The sequence below is a fragment of the Impatiens glandulifera genome, chromosome 4 (assembly GCF_907164915.1).
Source record: "Impatiens glandulifera chromosome 4, dImpGla2.1, whole genome shotgun sequence".
In the NCBI taxonomy this organism is placed as follows: Eukaryota; Viridiplantae; Streptophyta; class Magnoliopsida; order Ericales; family Balsaminaceae; genus Impatiens; species Impatiens glandulifera.
This window is the reverse complement of record NC_061865.1, coordinates 47,517,901-47,542,387: the sequence shown is the minus strand read 5'-3', so window position 1 is coordinate 47,542,387 and position 24,487 is coordinate 47,517,901. Positions and strand designations below refer to the sequence as shown.

General features: G+C 31.0%; 2 protein-coding genes across 2 annotated transcripts; both read left to right on the top strand.

Moving 5' to 3' along the window:
* LOC124935260 lies at nt 1–893 on the top strand. The gene is made up of 3 exons (XM_047475705.1): nt 1–291; nt 386–718; nt 819–893. The coding sequence occupies exons 1-3, from the start codon at nt 1–3 to the stop codon at nt 891–893; spliced, it is 699 nt and encodes a 232-aa protein (XP_047331661.1).
* Nucleotides 894–13,362: 12,469 nt separating this feature from the next.
* On the top strand, nt 13,363–14,206 carry LOC124935259. Its single transcript, XM_047475704.1, has 3 exons — nt 13,363–13,650; nt 13,722–14,045; nt 14,132–14,206. The coding sequence occupies exons 1-3, from the start codon at nt 13,363–13,365 to the stop codon at nt 14,204–14,206; spliced, it is 687 nt and encodes a 228-aa protein (XP_047331660.1).
* Nucleotides 14,207–24,487: the final 10,281 nt, after the last annotated feature.

The following is a 24,487-nucleotide window of genomic DNA, read 5'->3' as shown; positions in this document are numbered from 1 at the left end:
ATGGCGGAGAGTGTTGCTAAAACTAGCAAATTAAGCTTGAAGATTCTTTATGATAAAAAGAGTAAGAAAGTATTCTTTGCAGAAGCAGACAAAGAGGCTGTTGATTTTCTATTTTATATGATGTCTCTACCATTAGCTACGGTCACAAGCCTCCTTTCCAAATCCGATATTGGAATGGTCGGATGTTTGAATAACCTCCATGAAAGTGTTTCGAATCTGGATCAAATCTACTTTCATGATGACAAGAACAAGGACTTGCTCTTAAATCCATTGCACTCTTTCTCAGTACAGGTTTATTAACTTAAAACATATTTTATGTTTTTTGAATATACCACGCTCTTAATTCATGTTGTTTAATTAGATTTCTTATTACTTTGGATTTTAGGCACCTTTGTTGCTGCCGGTGCCGGAAAATACAAACTGTACCAACTATAAGATCTACAAATGCGAATATCACAGTATATGTAGTATTGGCTATATCACAGAATGTACAGAATGCAATTTTAACAAGAGAATGTATCGGCATCGAGGAGAACAAATTGCAGTACCGGATGGTAATGGCAGTGGTTTTGTGGAAAGTTTGGTGAAATATATTGTGATGGATAATTTGGTGGTCAAACCAATTTCACCCATTTCTAGCATTTGCTTTTTGAAAGATTTCAATGTTAAGGATCTTGCTAATGTTCATGAAGTAGTGGTTGTTTTGGGCTTGGATGAGGTATTTTCTTAACACTCATCATATATATATTATATGGTCTGATTTATTTACATTTTAAGTCTATATATTTTATTGTTTGTGTCATTTTAAATTGTTGTAGGGTCTTAAGATATTGAAGGCATCTATGGAAGGGGAATCAGTGATTACTAGTGTATTCCTTGACAAATTGGTTTAAAGAAATTGATGTAGACTTCTTCTGTGTGCTTTTTGTGCATTTTGATTTTATTTTGATGTTTTACTGCTTAAATGTATTTACTTTTGTCTACGATTCATGCCTGTTTTGTTACATGTTGTTTTGTTTAATGCTGTATTTCTCCCTAAACTGGGTTAAAGTTTTAAATGTTGAAGTGGACTTATGTTCTTGAGCTCATTTAATCATTGTTTTTTAAAATTGTTTTTAAAATTCTATATTTATCACATAAATAATATTTTATAAAATTAAATCACTTAATTTATTAATTAAAATATTTTTATTAAATTTTAAATTAAATATTATATATTATATATTATATATTAATATTTTTTTTTCTTATCATTTAAGATTTTGTATTTTTTACTAAATCCATAAAAAACTTAAACATCCTAAGATCAAATTAGTCCCAATGGAACATTTTTTTACTTATAATTTTGACCTATTACATTTAGGTGTTTGATAAACTCTAAATAGATTTCATGCATTTTTATTGTCAAAACTAAATATTAAAATTTAAGATGATATTTATGCAATTTAGATTTAAAATAAATAAATACACAAAAATTAAATATCCGGAATAGTAGGGAACGAATTCCTAAAATAATTAAATATTTATGTTTTAGCCTTCATATAGTAATATAGAAATAGGATAATAATATATATAGTAAATTTAAATTGTTGTTTGGTTACATAATTTTCTATCTACAGTATTATATGTATATGTAGTATAAATTATATACTTTAAACCAATATAAATTATATGTTTTTGGTAGACATAAACATTACTAATTATTTCTTTCCTTATTTAATCTTGTATATAAATTTCTTTTCTTACTTTTTATTTTTTATTTTATCTCTCTTCAAACTTTATTCATATTTTTTCTTCATTAACCTAAAGTAAAGTGATACAAGAAGAACTATAGAAAAAGTCAATCTTTATATGGAGGAGCTTATCCTTTGATTGTTGATTAGGAATTAAGATCATATTTTATATTTATAATAATCAAATTTGATTTGTATGAATTCATTAAAATAAAAAATATATATATAATCATATTACATTATTATTTTTTTAAATATTTATATGATAAATATATATTATTTTTACTAAGTTAAATATTATTTTATTAATTTAAATATAATTATTAATAAAAATTAAATAAGATAAATATTAAAATAGTAATTAAAATAATTTTTATAAATATAAGGGTAAAATAGTCTTTATTTTTTGATTAATTTTTTTTATCACAAACCAAACACAAAATTATAAAATATATACAATTTATCTCTTTTATACATCCAACCAAACACATATAACCTATATAATTTATACATCTTAATTAATACTCTCATATAATTTATAACTCCTTACACTTGTACCCACCTGTATAATTAGTACTATGTACCAAACAAATCCCTTAGGGTATAACTTAGAAAATATTTTCTATGATATTCATGGTTTTTTATCTTCATGCTGACTTTATTTTGACGATCTTTGTTAAAACTTAGTTGTGATTAATAAAGCTAAGTTGTCTATTTGTTCTGTGCAAGTGCATATATAAGACTATGCTACTTTAGACGTGGTCTAAAGCAGTCTATCTTAGATGTCAAATGTAGTTAGACAATGTAGTCTAACTCCTTTAGACGAGGTCTAAAGGGATGCGTGGTTAGACGAGAACTTCTAACTCCTTTAGACGAGAACGTCTAACTCCGTTAGACGAGGTCTAAAGGGATGCAGAGTTAGACGAGGACGTCTAACTTCTTTAGACGATGACATCTAACTTCTTTAAACGCGGTTTAAAGGAGTACGTCTAATGTCTTGATTTAGCAGTCGTCTGAAGAAAGCATATGTCTAACCACGATCAACCATCTGGGTATGCTGCTCCTCTCAGCATGCTCCTCTACTGTCTCCTCACAGATATTGGACACGGTGTCCATTTCAAACCCTCCAAAGTTCTGAACAAACAAAGAGTTATTGACTATGTTCTTAGGGTAGGAAGACTGAAGCTGAAAAAAAGAAATCAGGCACTCCTAAGAGCTCAAAGAACATATTAGGACTCTGTCGCTCCCGATTATGTTAAAAAGGGGGAAAAGAAGTGGTCTAAGGCCCAGGGGGAATCAAGGGTAGAAAGGGATAGAAAAAGATCCAACTGTTAGAACATACACAACTTTTTCTAATTTTCCTCAACTTTTTTAACCGGCCAAATAAATACAACTCCATTAAAACCGGCCAGCAATTACAAGTTTTGAATATTTATTTTAAATAATCAAAAAGGGAGAAATTGTTAAGATATAATTGTTAGAACTTATGAAAAGTTTAATGAATAAGATAAAATTAAGTTCAAATAAATATATATGTTAAACTGCTAAGTCATATCAAGTATATTAATTGGTTTAAATATACAAGAAGGTGTTGTAGTATATTGGTAAACATTTTTTTCTGTCACACAAGTGACCAGGGATTGAATCTCACCGCCTACAAATATTATTTAAAGTTTTGTTATTTCAGGGAAACTAAGCAAAATACTGAAATCTCTTTGTAGGCGAGATCTGGCAAATCCGGTAGGCGAGATCATTTCGGCTCTATGACAGATCGGTCAACCGGTATTTAATGAAGCATGACCGGTTAATTAATTACCTTCAATATTAAATGAGTTCCGGTCATAAATGAGCTCCGGTTATTAAATGAACTGCAGGTAACTGTTAGATGTGCAGTTACCTAGTTTAGTATAAGTCCAGACGTAACCTCCAGGCTTGTCTAAATCCAGAAGCAACCTCTAGGCTTGTCTAAATCCAGAAGCAACCTACAGGTTTGTCTAAATCCAGAAGCAACCTCTAGGCTTGTCTAAGTCCAGAAGCAACCTTCAGGCTTGTCTAAGTCCAAAAGCAACCTCTTTTCTTGACCAACCATTTAGAGAGAAATATGACCGTTGTCATATTTCCATTATAAGATGAGGAAGCTGGAGAGCTGAAGAACGGTTAGATGCTCCAGGACGTGCTATCTGGTTACGAAGTTAGAGAGAAAGAAAACTCTTGCGCGATCCTTTCACTCCTGAGAACATACTTTGAGAAATGTACAAAGCTATTAAGTGATAAGAACGAACTGAAAAGTTCTATGTATTGACATATTTGTAAAAGTATTACAATACTGTGTGAGTGTTGTAAAGTGAACATCGAGCAATAAATAAGACTCGATTTTGTGTTGTATCGTGTGGTTGAATATTCCTTAGTGAATATTCTTCTCATTGTTTGAGAAGAAAGAGTGATGTAAGAGTTTCATCTCCGAACATCCATAAAATATGTGTTTTGTGTTCTTCATTTATTTCCGGTCACCAAACCAACCGAACTGGTTTCCCCTCATTCTAACTGATCCTTCTCTACTCTCTTCTTTAACCGATTTATGTGTTTGTTGCTTCAGGTTGAAACAAACATTTCCGCTCTTGAACTCGGTTCAAGAGTTTGTGACAGTTTGTGTGGTGTTAAAACCGGTGTTAATTCCTAACCGGATTAGCGTCAACCGTTGTGTGTGTTCAAGAGGTCTCCTTTAGCCGGACCCCGATCCTCTATCGGCGATCTCGATCCTAACACCAACTTTTTGTAGTTTTTGGGCAATATCTATTAAGTTGTTTATCTTCCCCAAATCTCTTACAAATATATATGAACTTTTGTTGTCTATCGATTGTGTCTATTTTCCTCATCATCTAACTAAGTTTTAACATCATCAAAAAGGGGGAAATTGTTGGGTCAAATTATTTTGACTAAAATAAACTAGAGAATAAGCTTATTTTATGCTGACTTTATTTTGACGATCTTTGTTAAAACTTAGTTGTGAATAAAGTTAAGTTGTCTATTTGTTCTGTGCATGTGCATATATAAGACTATGCTACTTTAGACGTGGTCTAAACCATGTTATCTTATACGTCAAACGTAGTTAGACGAGGTAGTTTAACTCCTTTAGACGAGGTCTAAAGGGAAACATAGTTAGACGAGGCCGTCTAACTTCTTTAGACGTTATCTAAAGAGAAACATAGTTAGACGAGGTAGTCTAACTCCTTTATACCTCGTCTAAAGGGAAACTTAGTTAGACGAGGTCATCTAACTTCTTTAGACGATGTCTAAAGGGAAACGTACGTAGTTAGACGAGGTCGTCTAACTCTTTTAGACGAGGTCTAAATGGAAGCATAGTTAGACGAGGACGTCTAACTCCTTTAGACGAGGTTTAAAGGGATGCGTAGTTAGATGAAAACGCCTAACTCCTTTAGACAAGGTCTAAAGGGATGTGTAGTTAGACGAGCGCGGTCGTCTAACTCCTTTAGATGAGGTCTAAAGGGAAGCGTAGTTAGACGAGGACGTCTAACTCTTTTAAACGAGGTTTAAAGGGATGCATAGTTAGACAAGGGCGTTTAACTCCTTTAGACGAGATCTAAAGGGATGCGTAGTTAGATGAGGTCTAAAGGGATGCATAGTTAAACGAGGACATCTAAATCCTTTAGATGCGATCTAAAGGAGCACGTCTAATGGCTTGCTTTAGTAGCCATCTGAAGAAAGCATACGTCTAACCACAATCAACTAGTTGTCTACTACTCCTGCTACACTCACTTCTGTGCAGTTTGACAAGCCAGCTAATTATGTCAAATGAATGAACGCCACGTAAGCAAATATCCTTTCAACTGTTTGTCCAGTACAAGACAATATTAGAGGATATTCGGCGCACTACCAGCTTGGTACGGCCACAATCCAATTGCTCAGAGTCTGCTTTGCTTTACTCTGGTGCTATGAGCGGTCTTCCAACGGACACATGACACGTGCCCACAAAGAAGATTCGACCGTTGGTGTCCTTCTACTACAAATAGATGCTAAAAGACAATGGACGAACCTCTCGGTTACCCGATTCACAATCTTACTCTTGCTCTTACTGACTTCTTACATACTTCAAGATCAAAAGAGAAATTCAATTATTGTCTAGCTGTGAGAATATTGTAAGTTGAACAGAAGTTGTTCTGTTCAATAGAGAGTTTGCTAGATCATTAAGTTGTATTCGATTCAAAGTATTTAGTTAATATCCTTCCGGTTGTAGAAGAAGGGTGACGTATGAGTTTTATCTCCGAGCATCCATAAAATTCCCTATGTTCTTTACTTTTAACCCTTTACATTTGGTTGTTCAAATTCGACGAATACTTCCGCACTTAAATCTGTTTCAAGAATTTGGAGGATTTGTGAAGAATAGAAACAGATACTAATCTCTCATAGAATTATTATCGAATAATTTATTATAACTGGTTAACAATAATTAGACTCTATATATATATATATTCACACACGTTGGAGTGATTTGGATAAAAAAAAATATTGGGTGGATTCAGTATAGATATAATAAATGAATAATTAATTTTGAAACTTTATTAATATAATGTCAAAAACTTTGTTCTTTATTTAATTATATTTTATATTTTTGTCAATAAATAAATAATTATATATATATAACAATTCCAATTAAAAATTAATTAGTAATCTAATTTAATTTAATTAATTGTATCTCATTTGTATTAACATATTTTTTTCTCTCCATATTTATTAGATTGATCTTTAATATGTTTTAATTTAAATTAGAATATATTTTACTTATTTTCATATTTATTAGATATACTATTATTTTAATTTTTTTGTAATTTTTTAAAATAAATTATATAAATATATATAATTTTATTTGTATTAATTATTTTATAATATATAATTATATATAAAATTTTAAAAATATTTTAATCTAAATAATTTATTAAAAATTACTAATTTTTATATATTCTATATATAACTATTATTTATATAATTATTTTAAATATTATTATATGTGGGTGTATATTTGAGAAAATGGTGGTGTGAATTTGAAGGTGGTGTTAAATGTTAATAATGAAAATTTGAATTAAAGAGATTGAAGGTATTGTGGCGAATTTGATGATGAAAGAATAATAATTTAAATGTAATAATAATTTTTTTTATTGATAAGATATAATAAAATATGTGAATTCAAATTAAATGAAATTGATGGAAAGATAAAATTTGAGAATAAATCCTAGAAGAATAAGATAAGTAGGGTAGAATTTTTTTTAAAATTTAAGTATATTTTATAATTTTTAACCTCTCATTTTATGTCTATTTGAGAAATGTGTATACTTTTAAAAGATAATTAAAAAAATTGATGAGAAAATAATAAACACATTAAAAATGAGGTAAAATATATAAATATTTATCAATTTTGAATTTTGACATTTTAATTTGTCTAAGAGAACAAATAGTGATTTTATTTTAATGTCTTTTGCTCATTATGTTTTGTCTCTCTTTTTAGTTATTATTTGTGTATATTAATTTTAAATGGTTAATTAGAATATTAATATTATAAATTCATTCCAAATGAGATAAAATATTATTTATATACTATAATTATTATTTATTTATATTTTATTATCAATTTTATCGTATAATATTTGTTAATATAATATTAAAATAAGTTAGACATTTTAAATTTTTGGTTTTAACATATTTTTTTACTTAAATCTATAAAATAAGTTATTACAAAAATGTTTATCATATTGATCTATATTATATTAAATAAGTTCTTTGTTATATAAATAAAATTATAAGTTATTTTATTCCTGCCTTAATTTGTGAAGTTAAAATTTAAACAAGATTAATTTGAAACTTCCGATTAACTATGACCAGCTCAGATGACAAAACTTGTAAGAAAAAGTTTATAATAATAAAATAATTATTAAAAAACTATTTGAAAATGGTTGCTTATAGAGATCAGCACACGTAACACTGTACCCGATGAGCGCATGCCATGAACAACAGAAACCAAGCTTCTGGTTAACACTTCTCTACACGTAATACTGTGCCCGATTAGATCATTCATGATCGGATAGGTTTGATTCAGCATATACTTAGCTTATTTTATTCAGTTTATATTCAATTTATTCAGTCCATCCAGTTATAAGAGGTAAAGAAAAAAAAAACTATTATCTTATAAGGTGAAACAAACGGACCCTATATATCATTGCTTTCACTCTCTAATTGTAATATGTCTTTTGTCATTAGATGTTATTATTGGAAAAAGTTTATGTTAGATTAAAATTAATGATATTTGCTATTCAATTGAATAAATATAATGCATCTTATTAAGTTCTTATATATAAATAAAATATTTTGAGTTCATATCAAAACTTAACACATTTCATACTTAAATATTGTATTCATAGTATATAACTATCATTTAGAAAAGAGACAAGCAAATATATTTATATGTATATTTAAAATACTAAATATAAAAAGGGGGTTAATTATCTATAATGATGCACGGGAAAGACATAATTTTATTTAATAACTCAAACAAGAAATGTCTTTGGTGAACATAAAAAAGGGACATTATGAATGCATAAAAAATAAGAATTGAATTCTCAAAAAGTCTTAACTCCACATGTATTTTATGGGAAAAAACATAAATGGGTGAGTTATCAAACAAACTCGTCTCGATTATACAAGATAAATAATGAACACATTAATATTTAATATGGTAGGATTTTTAAGAACATTAATTAAATGGTTAACGGCTATTTAGTTAACCTTTTTGATTAATTAGATAAAAAGTTAAGTAAATATTAATTAAAGACATGGATGAAAGTTGACTATGTATATAAATGAGTATTGATAAACCCAACGAAGGGTTAGCGAAAGCAAGGCCACGAATCCCACGTGGCCTTGCCAGCTAGGAGAGAGAAAAAGCAAAAAAAAATAAAAAAAATAAATATTTCAGTTTCCCCCTCTTTCTTCTTCCCTCTCTTTCTTCTTTCCTCTCTTTCTTATTTTCATTTATCACTTTCGGCGAACCCCGATTTCTTCTCTGGCGATTTTTCTCTCCGGCATCCCCGACTTCTTCTACTTTCTTCATCTTCTTTCGATCGAAAATGGTAAGAGAACTCTTTCGTGTATGTTCACTTCATTGTCTGCCTTCGTGTTCACTTCATACTATCTTTTCAGGCTGGTGGTCCAGGTACATCTCCATACAAGACTTCAAAATCTCCCAGATCTCAAAAGACAAGGTAAATAACATTTTCTTTTTTAGAATCGTAGATCATTTTAAAGATTTGAAGATCGTTTAGCTTTTTGCGGTTAGGGTTAGGGATTTTAATGATTTTAACGATAGAAAACTATGATTATTGTGTATTTGCTGCATTATGAGTCCGAAAATGGATGGTTTAGAGACCCGAAAGTATGATTGTATAATGTTTGGCTGTTATGGGTCCCAAAAATGTGATTTCGGGACCCGAAAGTATGATTATATAATGTTTGGCTGTTGTTATGGGTTTAGTTGCAGAACTAATTTCAATTTCTGGTCCCAAAAACCATTTCTGGTCCCGAAATCACTCATTTCTGGTCCCGAAACCACTCATTTCGGGTCCCGAAACCACTCATTTCGGGTCCCGAAACCATTAATTTCCAAAAAAAAAAAAAAAAAAAAAAAAAAAAATTTTTTTTTTTTTTTTTTTGCCGTTTCGGGTCCCGAAACTACTCATTTCGGGTCCCGAAACCAGCTTTTCTGGTCCCGAAATCAGCTTTTCTGGTCCCGAAACCAGCTTTTCTGGTCCCGAAACTAGCATTTTTTGTCCCGAAATCACCATTTTAGGGTGATTTCAAACTCCGAAATGGTTTCTATACGATCTTTTATGGCTATTTTATTTTTGTATAAACCAATAATCTTATTGTAATGTTAATTTGATTTGTAGGTCATGTATGAAGATCCAAATCTTCTTATTGATCAAGTTAATGAAGAAATGAGATTATTTGAGATCTCTCAAATTGTAGGTTGTATTTTAAATGTGATATAAATGACAGATTGTAACATTGTAAATAAATGTTTAATTATGTAAATTTCTAGTATAATAACATTATCTTCAATTATTTTTGATTTTCTAAGATTCATTATAATGTTTCAGATTAAAAAAAATTAAAAAAAAAGTGTCCCAAAATCACTCATTTCTGGTCCCGAAACCACTTTTTTCGGGTCCCGAAACCACTCATTTCCAAAAAAAAAAAAAAAAAAAAAAAAAAAAAATTTTTTTTTTTTTTTTTGCCGTTTCGGGTCCCGAAACTACTCATTTCGGGTCCCGAAACCAGCTTTTCTGGTCCCGAAACTACTCATTTCGGGTCCCGAAACCAGCTTTTCTGGTCCCGAAACCAGCTTTTCTGGTCCCGAAACTAGCATTTTTTGTCCCGAAATCACCATTTTAGGGTGATTTCAAACTCCGAAATGGTTTCTATACGATCTTTTATGGCTATTTTATTTTTGTATAAACCAATAATCCTATTGTAATGTTAATTTGATTTGTAGGTCATGTATGAAGATCCAAATCTTCTTATTGATCAAGTTAATGAAAAATGAGATTATTTGAGATCTCTCAAATTGTAGGTTGTATTTTAAATGTGATATAAATGACAGATTGTAACATTGTAAATAAATGTTTAATTATGTAAATTTCTAGTATAATAACATTATCTTCAATTATTTTTGATTTTCTAAGATTCATTATAATGTTTCAGATTAAAAAAAATTAAAAAAAAAGTGTCCCAAAATCACTCATTTCTGGTCCCGAAACCACTCATTTTGGGTCCCGAAACCATTCATTTCCAAAAAAAAAAAAAAAAAAAAAAAAAAAAAAAAAAAATTTTTTTTTTTTTTTTTTGCCGTTTCGGGTCCCGAAACTACTCATTTCGGGTCCCGAAACCAGCTTTTCTGGTCCCGAAACCAGCTTTTCTGGTCCCGAAACTAGCATTTTTTGTCCCGAAATCACAATTTTAGGGTGATTTCAAACTCCGAAATGGTTTCTATACGATCTTTTATGGCTATTTTATTTTTGTATAAACCAATAATCTTATTGTAATGTTAATTTGATTTGTAGGTCATGTATGAAGATCCAAATCTTCTTATTGATCAAGTTAATGAAAAATGAGATTATTTGAGATCTCTCAAATTGTAGGTTGTATTTTAAATGTGATATAAATGACAGATTGTAACATTGTAAATAAATGTTTAATTATGTAAATTTCTAGTATAATAACATTATCTTCAATTATTTTTGATTTTCTAAGATTCATTATAATGTTTCAGATTAAAAAAAATTAAAAAAAAAGTGTTCCAAAATCACTCATTTCTGGTCCCGAAACCACTCATTTCGGGTCCCGAAACCACTCATTTCGGGTCCCGAAACCACTCATTTCGGGTCCCGAAACCACTCATTTCCAAAAAAAAAAAAAAAAAAAAAAAAAAAAAAAATTTTTTTTTTTTTTTTTTTGCCGTTTCGGGTCCCGAAACTACTCATTTCGGGTCCCGAAACCAGCTTTTCTGGTCCCGAAACCAGTTTTTCTGGTCCCGAAACTAGCATTTTTTGTCCCGAAATCACCATTTTAGGGTGATTTCAAACTCCGAAATGGTTTCTATACGATCTTTTATGGCTATTTTATTTTTGTATAAACCAATAATCTTATTGTAATGTTAATTTGATTTGTAGGTCATGTATGAAGATCCAAATCTTCTTATTGATCAAGTTAATGAAAAATGAGATTATTTGAGATCTCTCAAATTGTAGGTTGTATTTTAAATGTGATATAAATGACAGATTGTAACATTGTAAATAAATGTTTGATTATGTAAATTTCTAGTATAATAACATTATCTTCAATTATTTTTGATTTTCTAAGATTCATTATAATGTTTCAGATTAAAAAAAATAAAAAAAAAGTGTTCCAAAATCACTCATTTCTGGTCCCGAAACCACTCATTTCGGGTCCCGAAACCACTCATTTCGGGTCCCGAAACCACTCATTTCCAAAAAAAAAAAAAAAAAAAAAAAAAAAAAAATTTTTTTTTTTTTTTTTTTTTGCCGTTTCGGGTCCCGAAACTACTCATTTCGGGTCCCGAAACCAGCTTTTCTGGTCCCGAAACCAGCTTTTCTGGTCCCGAAACTAGCATTTTTTGTCCCGAAATCACCATTTTAGGGTGATTTCAAACTCCGAAATGGTTTCTATACGATCTTTTATGGCTATTTTATTTTTGTATAAACCAATAATCTTATTGTAATGTTAATTTGATTTGTAGGTCATGTATGAAGATCCAAATCTTCTTATTGATCAAGTTAATGAAAAATGAGATTATTTGAGATCTCTCAAATTGTAGGTTGTATTTTAAATGTGATATAAATGACAGATTGTAACATTGTAAATAAATGTTTGATTATGTAAATTTCTAGTATAATAACATTATCTTCAATTATTTTTGATTTTCTAAGATTCATTATAATGTTTCAGATTAAAAAAAATAAAAAAAAAGTGTCCCGAAATCACTCATTTCTGATCCCGAAACCACTCATTTCGGGTCCCGAAACCACTCATTTCCAAAAAAAAAAAAAAAAAAAAAAATTTTTTTTTTTTTTTTGGCCGTTTCGGGTCCCGAAACTACTCATTTCGGGTCCCGAAACCAGCTTTTCTGGTCCCGAAACTAGCTTTTCTGGTCCCGAAACCAGCTTTTCTTGTCAATAATCTTATTGTAATGTATGAAGATCCAGATCTTTTAGAACTCTAATCTAAATCGATTCAGCAGCTAAACCATAAACGTTAAACATAAATATTGATATGACAATCATTTCGAACGGAAGATAAACGAAAGAAAGAAAAAAGACTTTATATTTCAATCGATCGGAAGATAAGAAGTCGATGAAACGTTTCAGTAAGATCGACAGTGGGTTGGGTTTTGGGAAATGGAAACGAAAAATAAAGAGAGAGATTGTCGTGGGGGTTTTGGTTTTGGGAAAAAATAAAACGTTTCATTAACAGAAGAAGTCTTACCATTTCGATCGATCGGAAAAGAAGTCGGTGAAAATGAAAGAAGAGAATCGCCGGTGGGTTTAGGAAAAATGAAACAAAAGAGAAAGAGAGAGAATGAAACAAAAGAGAGAGAAAGAATAAGATTTTGGTTTTGGGGGGAAATAGAAATATAGAAATAATAGGATTTTTGGTTTTGGGGGGAAATAGAAAATTTTAATTTTTTTCAATTTTTTTTCTCTCTCTTAGCTGGCAAGGCCACGTAGGATTCGTGGCCTTGCTTTCGCTATCTTGTCGTTGAGAATATCATTTCTCGTATATAAATATAGAGAAATGATTGGAAGAGGAAATTTGAGTGTCTGGGGAGGGAATGATGTAGTGCAATTTGATTAGTCAAAAAAATAACAAAATTTATTTATTTTTTCTCTCTCCTCACCTTTTATCTTTTTTTCAAGAGTGATCTAGTGACGCATCATTCTTTTTTCATTCCCTCCCTCAAATTCCTTCCCCTTATCACTTCTCATAAATATAATAAGAAGACCTAAAGCATGCAAGGGAAAGACAAATATTAGGTAGAAGGAAAATGGGGAGTGTTGCTAAAACTAGAAAATTGAGCTTGAAGATTCTGTATGATAAGAAGAGTAAGAAAGTATTCTTTGCAGAAGCAGACAATGCAGCAGTTGATTTTCTATTTTATATTTTGTCTCTACCATTAACCACAGTCACAAGTCTCCTCTCCAAATCCGAGGTAGGAATGGTCGGATGTTTGAATAACCTCCGCAAGAGTGTGAAGAATCTGGATGAAATCTACTTTCTTGAAGACAAGAACAAGGAATTGCTCTTAAATCCCTTGCACTCCTTCTCAATACAGGTTTATTTTATGTTCTTAATTAAATCTTAACTCGTGTTGTTTAATTAGGTACTTATTACTTTGAATTTTAGGCACCTTTGTTGCTTCCGACTAATAAAAAACGTACAACCTATGAGATCTACTCATGCTCAGAACACGATGTATATAGTATTAGTTCGATGACAGAATGTACATATTGCTATAATAAAACCAGCAAATATGAAGGGAATGAATTAATTGCAGTACCGGATGGTCAAGGCAGTGGTTTTGTGAAAAGTTTGGTGAAATATATTGTGATGGATAATTTGGTGGTTAAACCAATTTCACAAATTTCTAGCATTTGTTTGTTGAAAGATTTCAATGTCAAGGATCTTGCTAATGTTCATGAAATAATGGTTGATTTGGGCTTCGATGAGGTATTTACTTAACACTCATCATTTATATATATGGTCTGGCATTTAAGTCTATTTTATATTCTTTGTGGCTTTTTAAATTGTTTTAGGGTCTTAAGATATTAAAGGCATCTATGGAAGGGGAATCAGTGATTTCAAGTGTATTCCTTCACAAGTTGGTTTAAACAACATGATGATATAACTTGACTTTTCGATCGATGTTTTTGAGCAATTTGTTTTTTTACTTTTTATGTTTTATTGCTGAAATGTATTTCCTTTTGTCTACAACTACATCTGATGTTATGACTTGTTTTTGTAAATGGTAATAGTTTGTGTGCTACATAGTTAATCTCACTAAGTTATATATACCAGCTCAACTTTTGGGTACTTTTATCTTCCAAAAAACATGTAGACCAAAGTTGATTGGTTTAACAAAATGTCTTGTATGTTAATATGGTTAATACAGAGACAAAAAGTAAAAATATATTAGATTTGGTTAATACAGAGACAAAAAGTAAAAATATATTAGATTGTTTGGTATTATTTTGGGAAGTATGTCAATTTTACACACCAAGTTGAAAAGAGGTGTCAAATTTATTTATTAAATATCAAAATTTTATTTATATATATTAATTTGTCAAAAAGTGTCAATTTTGTTTAAAATAACAAAAATATTAAACACCGTCAAATTTTTTGCCATATTTAATATCCTCCTATTTTTAATTTTATTTTTATATTGACATTACTTTATTTATTTTTTTATTCAAACAAATCATTAAAATCTTCCATTATTCATTTTTTTCTCTCTCTTTATCCTATAACTATTTATTTTTCTTTTCCCTCTTACATTAACTCCAAGTTCTTTAAGATTTACCTCCTTCCTCCTATTAACCCCCAAGTGAAATTTCCTTAATCTAAATATTTCTAACTGAATTTTAAACTGTCATTGTTATTGTCGTTGGTGAGAGTTTTTTTCATAATATTACACTGTTAAACTTTATCAGCTCGCAATTGTAACCACCAAATTCAAGTCTTTCTCACATAACCTTAAACTATCGTCGTTATTGGTCAAAACATTAACCTGTGTAACTATTATGAAAACAAAAACTCCCACCAATGACAATGACAATGTTAAAAATATTTAGATTAGGGAGTTTTCACTTTTATTTGGGGTTAATTGGAAGAAGAAAGAAGTAGAAACTGAAAAGAACTTGGAGTTAATGTAAAAGGAAAAAGAAAAATAAATAGTTATGGGATAAAGAGAGAGAAAGAATGAATAATGGAAGATTTTAATGGTTTGTTTGAATAAAAAAATAAATGAAGTAATGTCAATATAAAAATAAAATTAAAAATAGGAGGATATTAAATATGGCAAAAAATTTGACGGTGTTTAATATTTTTGTTATTTTAAACAAAATTGACATTTTTTTACAAATTAATATACATAAATAGAATTTTGATATTTAATAAGTAAATTTGATACCTCCTTACAACTTGATGTGTAAAATTGACATTCTTTTCGTATTATTTTATTAACTCAGATTATTATAATAATATTTAGTGAAGCTGATTTTGAAAGTAGAAATATATATTTTTTTTAAAATACTTAAAAATGATATTATTATATAATTATGATAAAATAAATTTTATTTTTTTAGAAAAAAATATTTTAGTATTTTAATTAATTAATTAATTAATTAATTGAATGATTTGATTGATAAAATATGAAATAATATTTAATTAGGGTTAGATTAAAAACAACATAACAAGCTCTAACCGGTGATTGTGAACTTAAGTTTAAGATTTATATAAATGGGAGAAGAGGTTGATTTTAATGTTAAAACTAAAAAAATGAATTCACAAAAGCTTTGAAGGAGACATTCTTAGAGATCTCAACATCATGACAAAGCCAGGATTTGAAACCTACCCGGGCTAATTTTATATTAAAAAAATCTATCCGGGCTAGTTTTATAGTTTGCTGTCACCAATGCCTTTTAGCGACGAAAAATAACCTTTTAGCGACGGAAAAAAACCAATAACGACGGTAATTTACCGTCGTTATTGATAAAAACAAAAGGCTCCCCGGGCTACAGCCCGGGCTAGCTTGCACTTGGCTCCGCCCCTGGTGCTTGTTGGAGTCTTATTATTATTCTCTTATAGAGACCAACTGAATAATTCCTCATCGACTTGGGTAGTATGCATTTTTCTAAGACATATTTAACGTTAGTTTTTATTTAGTGTAGAAATCGACAATTATAATGTTTCCATAATTTCACTTTAATTTAAAATGTTTTTATTAGAAATAATTTAAGTTTTTTAATATGTTATTTAAGAATTTCTTAATGAAAATAGGGTATATAGTCCATGTTGATATAGAACTAACTACTTGTTAATATAGATAATCACTTATAACCATTTTCCATCTAATCATAATTTTATTTCCTACCTTAATTATTACAACAAAAATAAATTTTATTATTTTATTTGATTTTTTTTGGTTATAAAACTACAATTTATTTAATTTGTATGCAGGAGAGATATAAATTCTGGTATAAGTTGCAAGGATGTTTTATGTTAGTATTATTTATAATTTTGTGTTTAATATAAAATTTAAGATATAATACATTAATAAAAAAAACTTTAATTGTAACAACCTTGACTCTTACTGTACTTAGATCGAGTGCTGGATTTTTAAAAACGTATGTATTTAAGCGGAAAACAGAAACATTTGCGGGAGAGTTATAAAATTATGATTGTCATTCCAAACCAGACCCTTTAAAAACAACAAAGGTCCTTTTCATTAAAAATAATTACAACTTGGTTCCTTAATACAAAACATTGGTCTTTAAGAGCCAGACCTTAAAAGCACTTGAAATATAAAATGTTGGGTCATTAAGTGCCAGACCTTAAAAGCACTTGAAATACATCTGTTCCTCCTCCCACACACACGCCTCCCCTGCACCCTGCACACCCTCCAAGTCTCCCTTCATGGATCAACAGAATGATTTGGTTGTGTACCTATACCACACAAGTATAGTGAGTCTAAAGACCCAGCAAGCATATTTTGAAGAGTATATATAAAAAGACAAGTAAAAGCTGACTGATATTGATGTGTTGCCTTTGTAAAACTGTTTATAAAATGGTTAGAACAGAAACATCCTTGAGCACATACTGACCCTTTACGTTTCAGAGCTGATCCTGAAAGTTAGGAATCCTGTTGAGCACATAGTTGGAAGGGCACTCTTCGGAGTCTATCCCTAAAGTCCACAACCTGAATAGACACTTGTCTGTGTGGGTAGGATCTTCTAGAGCTCGTCCCAGAAGTTCAGTCCCAATAGAACTCCAACACATATTTTTGGCTTCAGACTACCAGAGCTCAACCTGGCTAGCCTTCTGCCCAGATCCATCCAGTTCATAACTCATTGTCCACAAAAACGTATAATACTTTTGGAAAAACAGAACTTACCTTTGAAACAGATCATGACTTTGAAAACAGAATATACTTTGCAAATACAGCTTATATAAACAAGTGTGGGTTTCTAAAGATGAGTTGAGAAAAGAACTTGCCTTATAAGATGACCTTGCTGCTATGTTATGATCCTGCTCCTAAAGGTGTTATGGTATTGCTTTTAAAAGTGTGCCTCTGGTTTTCTTAGTAGAGAGATGGTGGAAAAGAATATAATGAAGGAAGGGGTGCCCTATATATAGTACTAAAACAAAACTGGTCACCTGCTTGTCACCTGTTGGGTTTACTAATATAATAATAATAAAAAGGGCTGGTCACCTGCTTGTCTTAGTCATGGGCTAACAAAAGATGGCTGGTCACCTGCTTGTCATCACTTAAGTATAATAATATAATAATACAAAGGGCTGGTCACCTGCTTGTCATCACTTGGGTTAAATAATATAATAATAAAAAGGCATCGTCACCTGCTTGTCATAAGAAAAGAGGGTTGGAAAAATATAAACAGTCGGACCCCCTCGGTCATGACATAGATTTTCTCTCGGTCGGACCCCCTCGGTCGTGACATAGATTTAACCTCGGTCGGACCCCCTCGGTCGTGACATAGATTTAACCTCGGTCGGACCCTCTCGGTTGTGACCTAGATTTAACCTCGGCCCCGGCCCCGATTTGACCTGGGCCCTTGGTTTCTGCCTAGACCGAAGTTTACTCGGTTTAAAATGAAATTTTGGGCGTGACATTAATAACCTTAATTATGGAACAAATAACTTTTATTATTTGAGTATTTAGTGTTATTTAATTGTTTTATAAATATTTTCTACTTTATATGATTTTATTAATATTATTATTTTTTAAATTAAGAACTTTTATTTTTCATCATAAACATAAATTAAGTCACATAATATAAAAAACAAACCAAATACAAATCAAATTTCATTAAAGAGACATTAACAGGTACCTAGTACAAAAAAAAAAAATAAGTATCACACATTTGACAAATATATAATGGCATAAATATATATATAAATAATAATTTATTTTTTAAGTTTGAAAATATATAATTAAATAAAATATTATATTTGGCTTAAAAAATAGTCATTAATAATTTTTTTCGTGAATTAAAAAAATTAGGCCTATAATTCACAAAAGTTGTCAAATTTTTTAAATTTAACCATAATTTTCAAATTATTAAAATTAGGATTTAATTAATATAGGATTCGTTTGATTCTGCATTTATAAGCAGATCTGCGTAATAAGTTGTTACATTAACTTTGTGTAATAAGTTAAAGCAAAAAATTATAATTAAACATACTTTTACGTTTAAACTCAATTTTCTCTTTATCTCACTCCGTGTTTTTCTCTCTCATTATTTTTTAATATTTTTTATTCACTCTCTCTCATCTATTTCATTCAATTATTTTATTAATTCTTTCTCATCTATTTAATATCTTTATAATTATTTTATTAATTCTCTTTCATCTATTCCATCTATTTATAATATTTTTATATATTTATATAAAATTATTATAATAAGAAAACATATATTTAAATATATTTTTATTTATTAATTATAATATATGTATCTTAATATATAAAAGAATTAAATAAAATATGGAATATAAATACAATGTTATTTTTTATTTATAATTATAATTTTAAAAATTAAACTAGGCTTAATTATCTAAAAGTATATATTACAATTGAAATAAATGAGGTAATTTCAAAATAAATTGATAATTGAAAAATTGAATAAAAAAAGAGAGTGTGTAAAGGTGAAAAATATATATAATAATAATAAATTACTTTTTTTATTTATATTATTTATTTTAAAATATATTATTTTTTAATATAAATCATTTATTAATATTTAAAATTATATATTAATAAATATTTTTATAAAAATTAATATATTAATATAATTTATTTTGAAATATATACTATTTTAAATTTAAATCATTTATTAATATTTATAATTAAATTAATAAATATATATAACATGATATATATATATATATATAATATTAATTATTAAATAATATTATAAATATAAAAAATAATTAAGCTACATATAAGCTGAATCAAACGTACCTAAACTTACCTAAACTTACCGATTAAATAAACTAAAATGTCATACGTGTATCTATAGAATAAGCTGAATAAGCTAAGCTAACAATAAGCTGAATCAAACTAGCCCTCATATTATAATATTATAATATTATAAGTGGCTGAATCAATTGTAGTAAAAGATTTTACTTCTTACCATTTTTTATTGGAAAGGATGTCAATTTTATTTATAAAGTTGAGGAATGTGTGAAATTTATTTACAAAGTTGTAAAATTCTATTTATGTATACAAACTTGTCAAAATGTGTTAAAATTATTTGACATAACGGAATGTTTCAAAGGGAGTTAATTTTTTTTATCCACGTGGATATTTATTTTATATTTTGTTTTAACTTATTTTTTTCATTTCAAACAGACTTTTTCTTTACATTTAATAAATAAATAAATAATAATTTCATTCTCTCTCCTCCTTCACCCGATTCATATTCTTCTTATTTAAATCTTAATCTCCAAAATCTCATCCATAATTTCTCAGACCCACTTTGTCTTCTCTCTCCGAATTTTATCCTATGTTCTTCTCAATTGATGTCAAAGTAATAGGTTATATATTCAATGCGAAACATCAAACTAGAAATTCTGGATTTTATTTGAATAATTTGCCTGCAACTAGGGGATTAGAACAATAAGTTTTTAGCGGATGGTTAGAATTTTGAAAAATAAAATTGAGATTTTGATAAGTTAAATGTGATATGTCACTTGTTTGTCATTGTTTCTGATTGTTCTTCGTGAAGGAAAAACTAGTTCCAAGATCGCTTCAGCTAGGGTTTTGAAACTCATTTAGTTAGATCCTCAATCACAGAGTTCAATCGCAGATAAACAAGGTTTATTACAGATATTATATTATTTGATCGAAACTAGTCCATTCGATGATCAGATCACGAAACAAGTCTGTATTATCAGGCCTAACAATAATATCAAAGTATATGAATGATCTAGTTAAAAAAGGAATAGCAAAAACAGCTTGCGACATCCTCTAGAGATTGAGATTCGATTTGTTGAGTTCTTGAATGTGAATAGATTGGTTGCGGCGGCTGTGAAAGAGAGGAGATGAAGATGATGGTGGGCTGCCTGCTGGTGAAGAGAGTGGATGAAGATGATGGTAGGTAGAAGAAGGAAAATTTTATTTATTTAATTTTATATATTAAATAGAAAAAGAAGATCTGTTTGAAATGTAAAAAATAGGTTAAAAAAATATAAAAAAATAAATATCCATGTGGATAAAAATTTAACGCCGTTTGAGACATTCCATTATGTTAAATAATTTTGACACACTTTGACAAGTTTATATACATAAATAGAATTTTACAACTTTGTAAATAAATTTGACACATCGTTCCAACTTTATAAATAAAATTGACATTGTTCCCATTTTTTATTTTTCTTGTTTTGAAATGTTTATTTTTTAAAAAAAAAACAAAATAAAATAGGGTGTACTCTCGATTATATAATGCATAACGCTAGCGAAAACAAAAACTAAAAGGTCTAACCAGAATGTCTGCAATGGGAGAAGAGATTCCGGACTTGAGTGAGAGAGATGCCGGAGCTGGAATGTCAGCTGAGGAAGCACGTGCACGTGTAATCCAGGGCTCCAACTGGACTCCCTACAGGAACATGCCGTCGTTTGACATCTTGAACTGCGATGTAAGTTTGATCACACCTCTGCTGCTGAGGCCGTCAATAGACCCGATATATTACTGGGTCAAAGTTGCGAGTCACAATCCATCTGAAGCTAAATATCTGATGGATGCATACATACGGTCCCACCTGGCGCACATATTGGAAACCAAGCCGGCCTCAATGACGGACGCCACAGCCAGAAAGATGGCCATCACTCTTGGGACGGTCCGAGCTGTGTCCACAAGTTTCTATGGTCTGACCGATACCAACCTCATTCCAGACGAGACTAGAGAGCCCATATACGACGCCAGTAGGACTGCCAACGGAACTGTGACCATAACCGTGATGCCGGGCTATGTGGACAAACAAGGAAACTCCTTACGCACTGCCCTGGACTATAGCATCGAGGAACAGGTGGCCATCAGCGCAATTGTCCACTGCGCTGCGGGAGTGATACCGATCCAGGGGTACAACCTGATGATGACCAACCATCCCTACCTGAGCATAGCTGAGGGACCTTGCAGAAAGGCGGTCATCCCGGCAGAGAGGGCATATCTTAAATCTGTAGGCTCATGGTACACAGAGGACCAGCTGAACGTCCAGGACTGGCTGTGGCACAAGAGCACTTACCCTGTCACAACCCTGTTTAAGAAAACGACTGCGATGGACCCAGATCTCCCAAAGAAGCTCCAAGAGGCAGCCGCAGGTGCATGTGCCTCTAGACTCCCTGCCATGGAACAAGGCCTACGCGCAGCTAATAGCTTGTACAGTCTCTCGACCATTGTGTCGCCTATGCTAGAGAAATACGGGGATGCATAAACACGGACAATCTGTCAGAGCTGATTGAGATTGTCAAGGCCTTTAAGCCGTTCGTTCAGAATCCTACTGTGCCCACTTGGCTTCCTGCCAAGTATGCCAACATCATAACCAACAGGTCGAGTGCATTGGTGGAGCTAGAGGCACTTGTGGCTAGGAATCTGGGCACGGCGTGTTGGCTATACGGGTTCTATTGTGCAAAGGCAGATAGGGCTGAAATAATGGGGACTTCTATGGGCAGAGATACTCTGAGGATGTCGTATTGGTTGAAGCGTCTCCCCACGAAGAACAACATAAAGTACAATGAGGGGGTGCGTGCATATGGGGACTATGAAGCTTCTGAGTCTAAGTCTAAGAGAGGCTTGCCAACTCGACGTTGAATGCTTCAGTTTGTGATCGGATAGGCAGGGGATTTGTGTGACGGTTGTCGAAACTCCTTGGTGCACCGTGCATGCCAACTTTTGGTTGTTGCTTTCTGTTTTTGCTTCTTAATTTTGCGTTTCTTTCTTCTTAGTTTACACTTTTGTTAAGCTGGGGTATTACCCTAGCTTGTGGTGCGGGTATAGATTATGCATCTCAGATCCTGTAAAACGTCTTCTTTGCGGCCTTGAAACATTAACATAACCCTTAAATTAATTAGTCAATTATAGAAGATAAGTTAACAAACTAATATTCAATATAGTGGGATTTGAAGAACATTAATTAAAATGGTTAACGGATAATTAACCTTGTCGGATAAGTAATTAATTAAAGACATGGAAGAAAGTTGGATGTGTATTTAAATATAATGAGAAGACCTAATTAAAGCATAAGGGAAATACAAATATTAGCTAGAAGGAATATTAGCTTGAAGAATCTTTATGATAACAAAGTATTCTTTGCAGAAGGACAAAAATGCAGGGGAAATTTGACGAGATGACCTTGCAAACGTGTTTATTTGACCTGGTGGAATTTTATAATTTTTTTTGCGCTCGTGGTGCTCTAATTTTTTTTATACGATTTTGCCCTTGTCGCGAAACGCTAAGTCACTTAGCGTTTCGCGAAGTGGATTAGAGGTTTGTATAAATACCCAAATAATTTCATTTCACTAAATTTTTTTCTCTCTCTTCCTCCAATACTCTCCTTCACTCACGGTGGCCGGCGACGACGGCGGCCGGCGGCGACGACATCTCCGTTTCCTCCAATATCCATACAAATCAAACCCGATCAGAGCTCTTCTAACCTAACTAATTCATTTATGTTTATCTATTGCCGATTTCTAACCCTAGATCTATTTTGCATGCAGGTTTCTTATACTAGGGTTTATGTGAGTTCTCCGATTCTAACTATTTGAACGGCGTCGAGGTAGATCTTCATTCTAACAGTTATGTTCTTGTTTACATTTTCTTCATTTCAAAAACTTTTTCATATTTCCTTTATGTCCATCATTTTCTCCGTTTTGGTTGATTCTTATTTCTTATATGGTTCATATTGGTTCATTGAGCATTTCGTTAGGTTATTATTTGTTATCTGTTCATATTTGCAGAAAATCTCTGTCTGATAAGAGCGTATGTGTTTCCGTTTCAGATCTGCTTACCGTTTCGCTACGGACTTACCGTTTCGCTACGGACTTACCGTTTCGCTACGGACTTACCGTTTCGCTAAGTATACCTCGCGATTCGCTAAGTATCAAGATTTTTTGTTATTTATAGTTAATCATGAACTTCATTTGACAAGGTATTTACATCACTTCATGGTTATGAAGAGAACATGTGTTAACAAAACAAACTTTCTAATTTTACATTGGAAACATTTAGATTCTTCAGAAAATGCCTTTGAAGAATCTATCATTGACCTCCAGATAAGCAAAGATTGGCTGACTTTGATTTCGTTAGTCGTTAAGCTAAAGAAATAAATTTCAAACAATTTTCTCTTATCTGGAGTTCAACGATCGCTTCTTCAAAGATTTTTTCTGAAGAATCTAAATGTTTCCATGTAAAATTATAGGGTTTGTTTTGCTAACACATGTTCTTTTCAAAACCATGACTTTGTTGTTGATACCTTGTCAAACGAGATAGATTACCTATGAAACCAATAAAAAATTTTGTACTTGACGATTCGCTAAGTACTACGAGCTCCAGCTAGGAGAATGGTTTGAATTCGATTTCGTTATTAAAATATAGTAGCGAAAACGTATTCAAACCATCTTCTCTTAGCTGGAGCTCGTTGACCTCTCGATTCGCTAAGTCCCTCCCGATTCGCTAAGTCCCTCCCGATTCGCTAAGTCCCTCCCGATTCGCTAAGTCCCTCCCGATTCGCTAAGTGCCTCCCGTTTCGCTAAGTGCCTCCCGTTTCGCTAAGTGCCTCCCGATTCGCTAAGTGCCTCCCGACTCGCTACGGAAGTTGAAGAGACGCGCGTACTCACACGCGCTAGACCTTATATATTCAAAAAATTCAGAACATTTCAT

Coding starts and splice junctions, on each gene's coding strand:
- LOC124935260 (XM_047475705.1), top strand. CDS start 1: ATGGCGGAGAGTGTTGCTAAAACTAGCAAATTAAGCTTGAAGATTCTT. Junction 292..385: donor TGCACTCTTTCTCAGTACAG/GTTTATTAACTT, acceptor TTTGGATTTTAG/GCACCTTTGTTGCTGCCGGT. Junction 719..818: donor TTGTTTTGGGCTTGGATGAG/GTATTTTCTTAA, acceptor AAATTGTTGTAG/GGTCTTAAGATATTGAAGGC.
- LOC124935259 (XM_047475704.1), top strand. CDS start 13,363: ATGGGGAGTGTTGCTAAAACTAGAAAATTGAGCTTGAAGATTCTGTAT. Junction 13,651..13,721: donor TGCACTCCTTCTCAATACAG/GTTTATTTTATG, acceptor TTTGAATTTTAG/GCACCTTTGTTGCTTCCGAC. Junction 14,046..14,131: donor TTGATTTGGGCTTCGATGAG/GTATTTACTTAA, acceptor AAATTGTTTTAG/GGTCTTAAGATATTAAAGGC.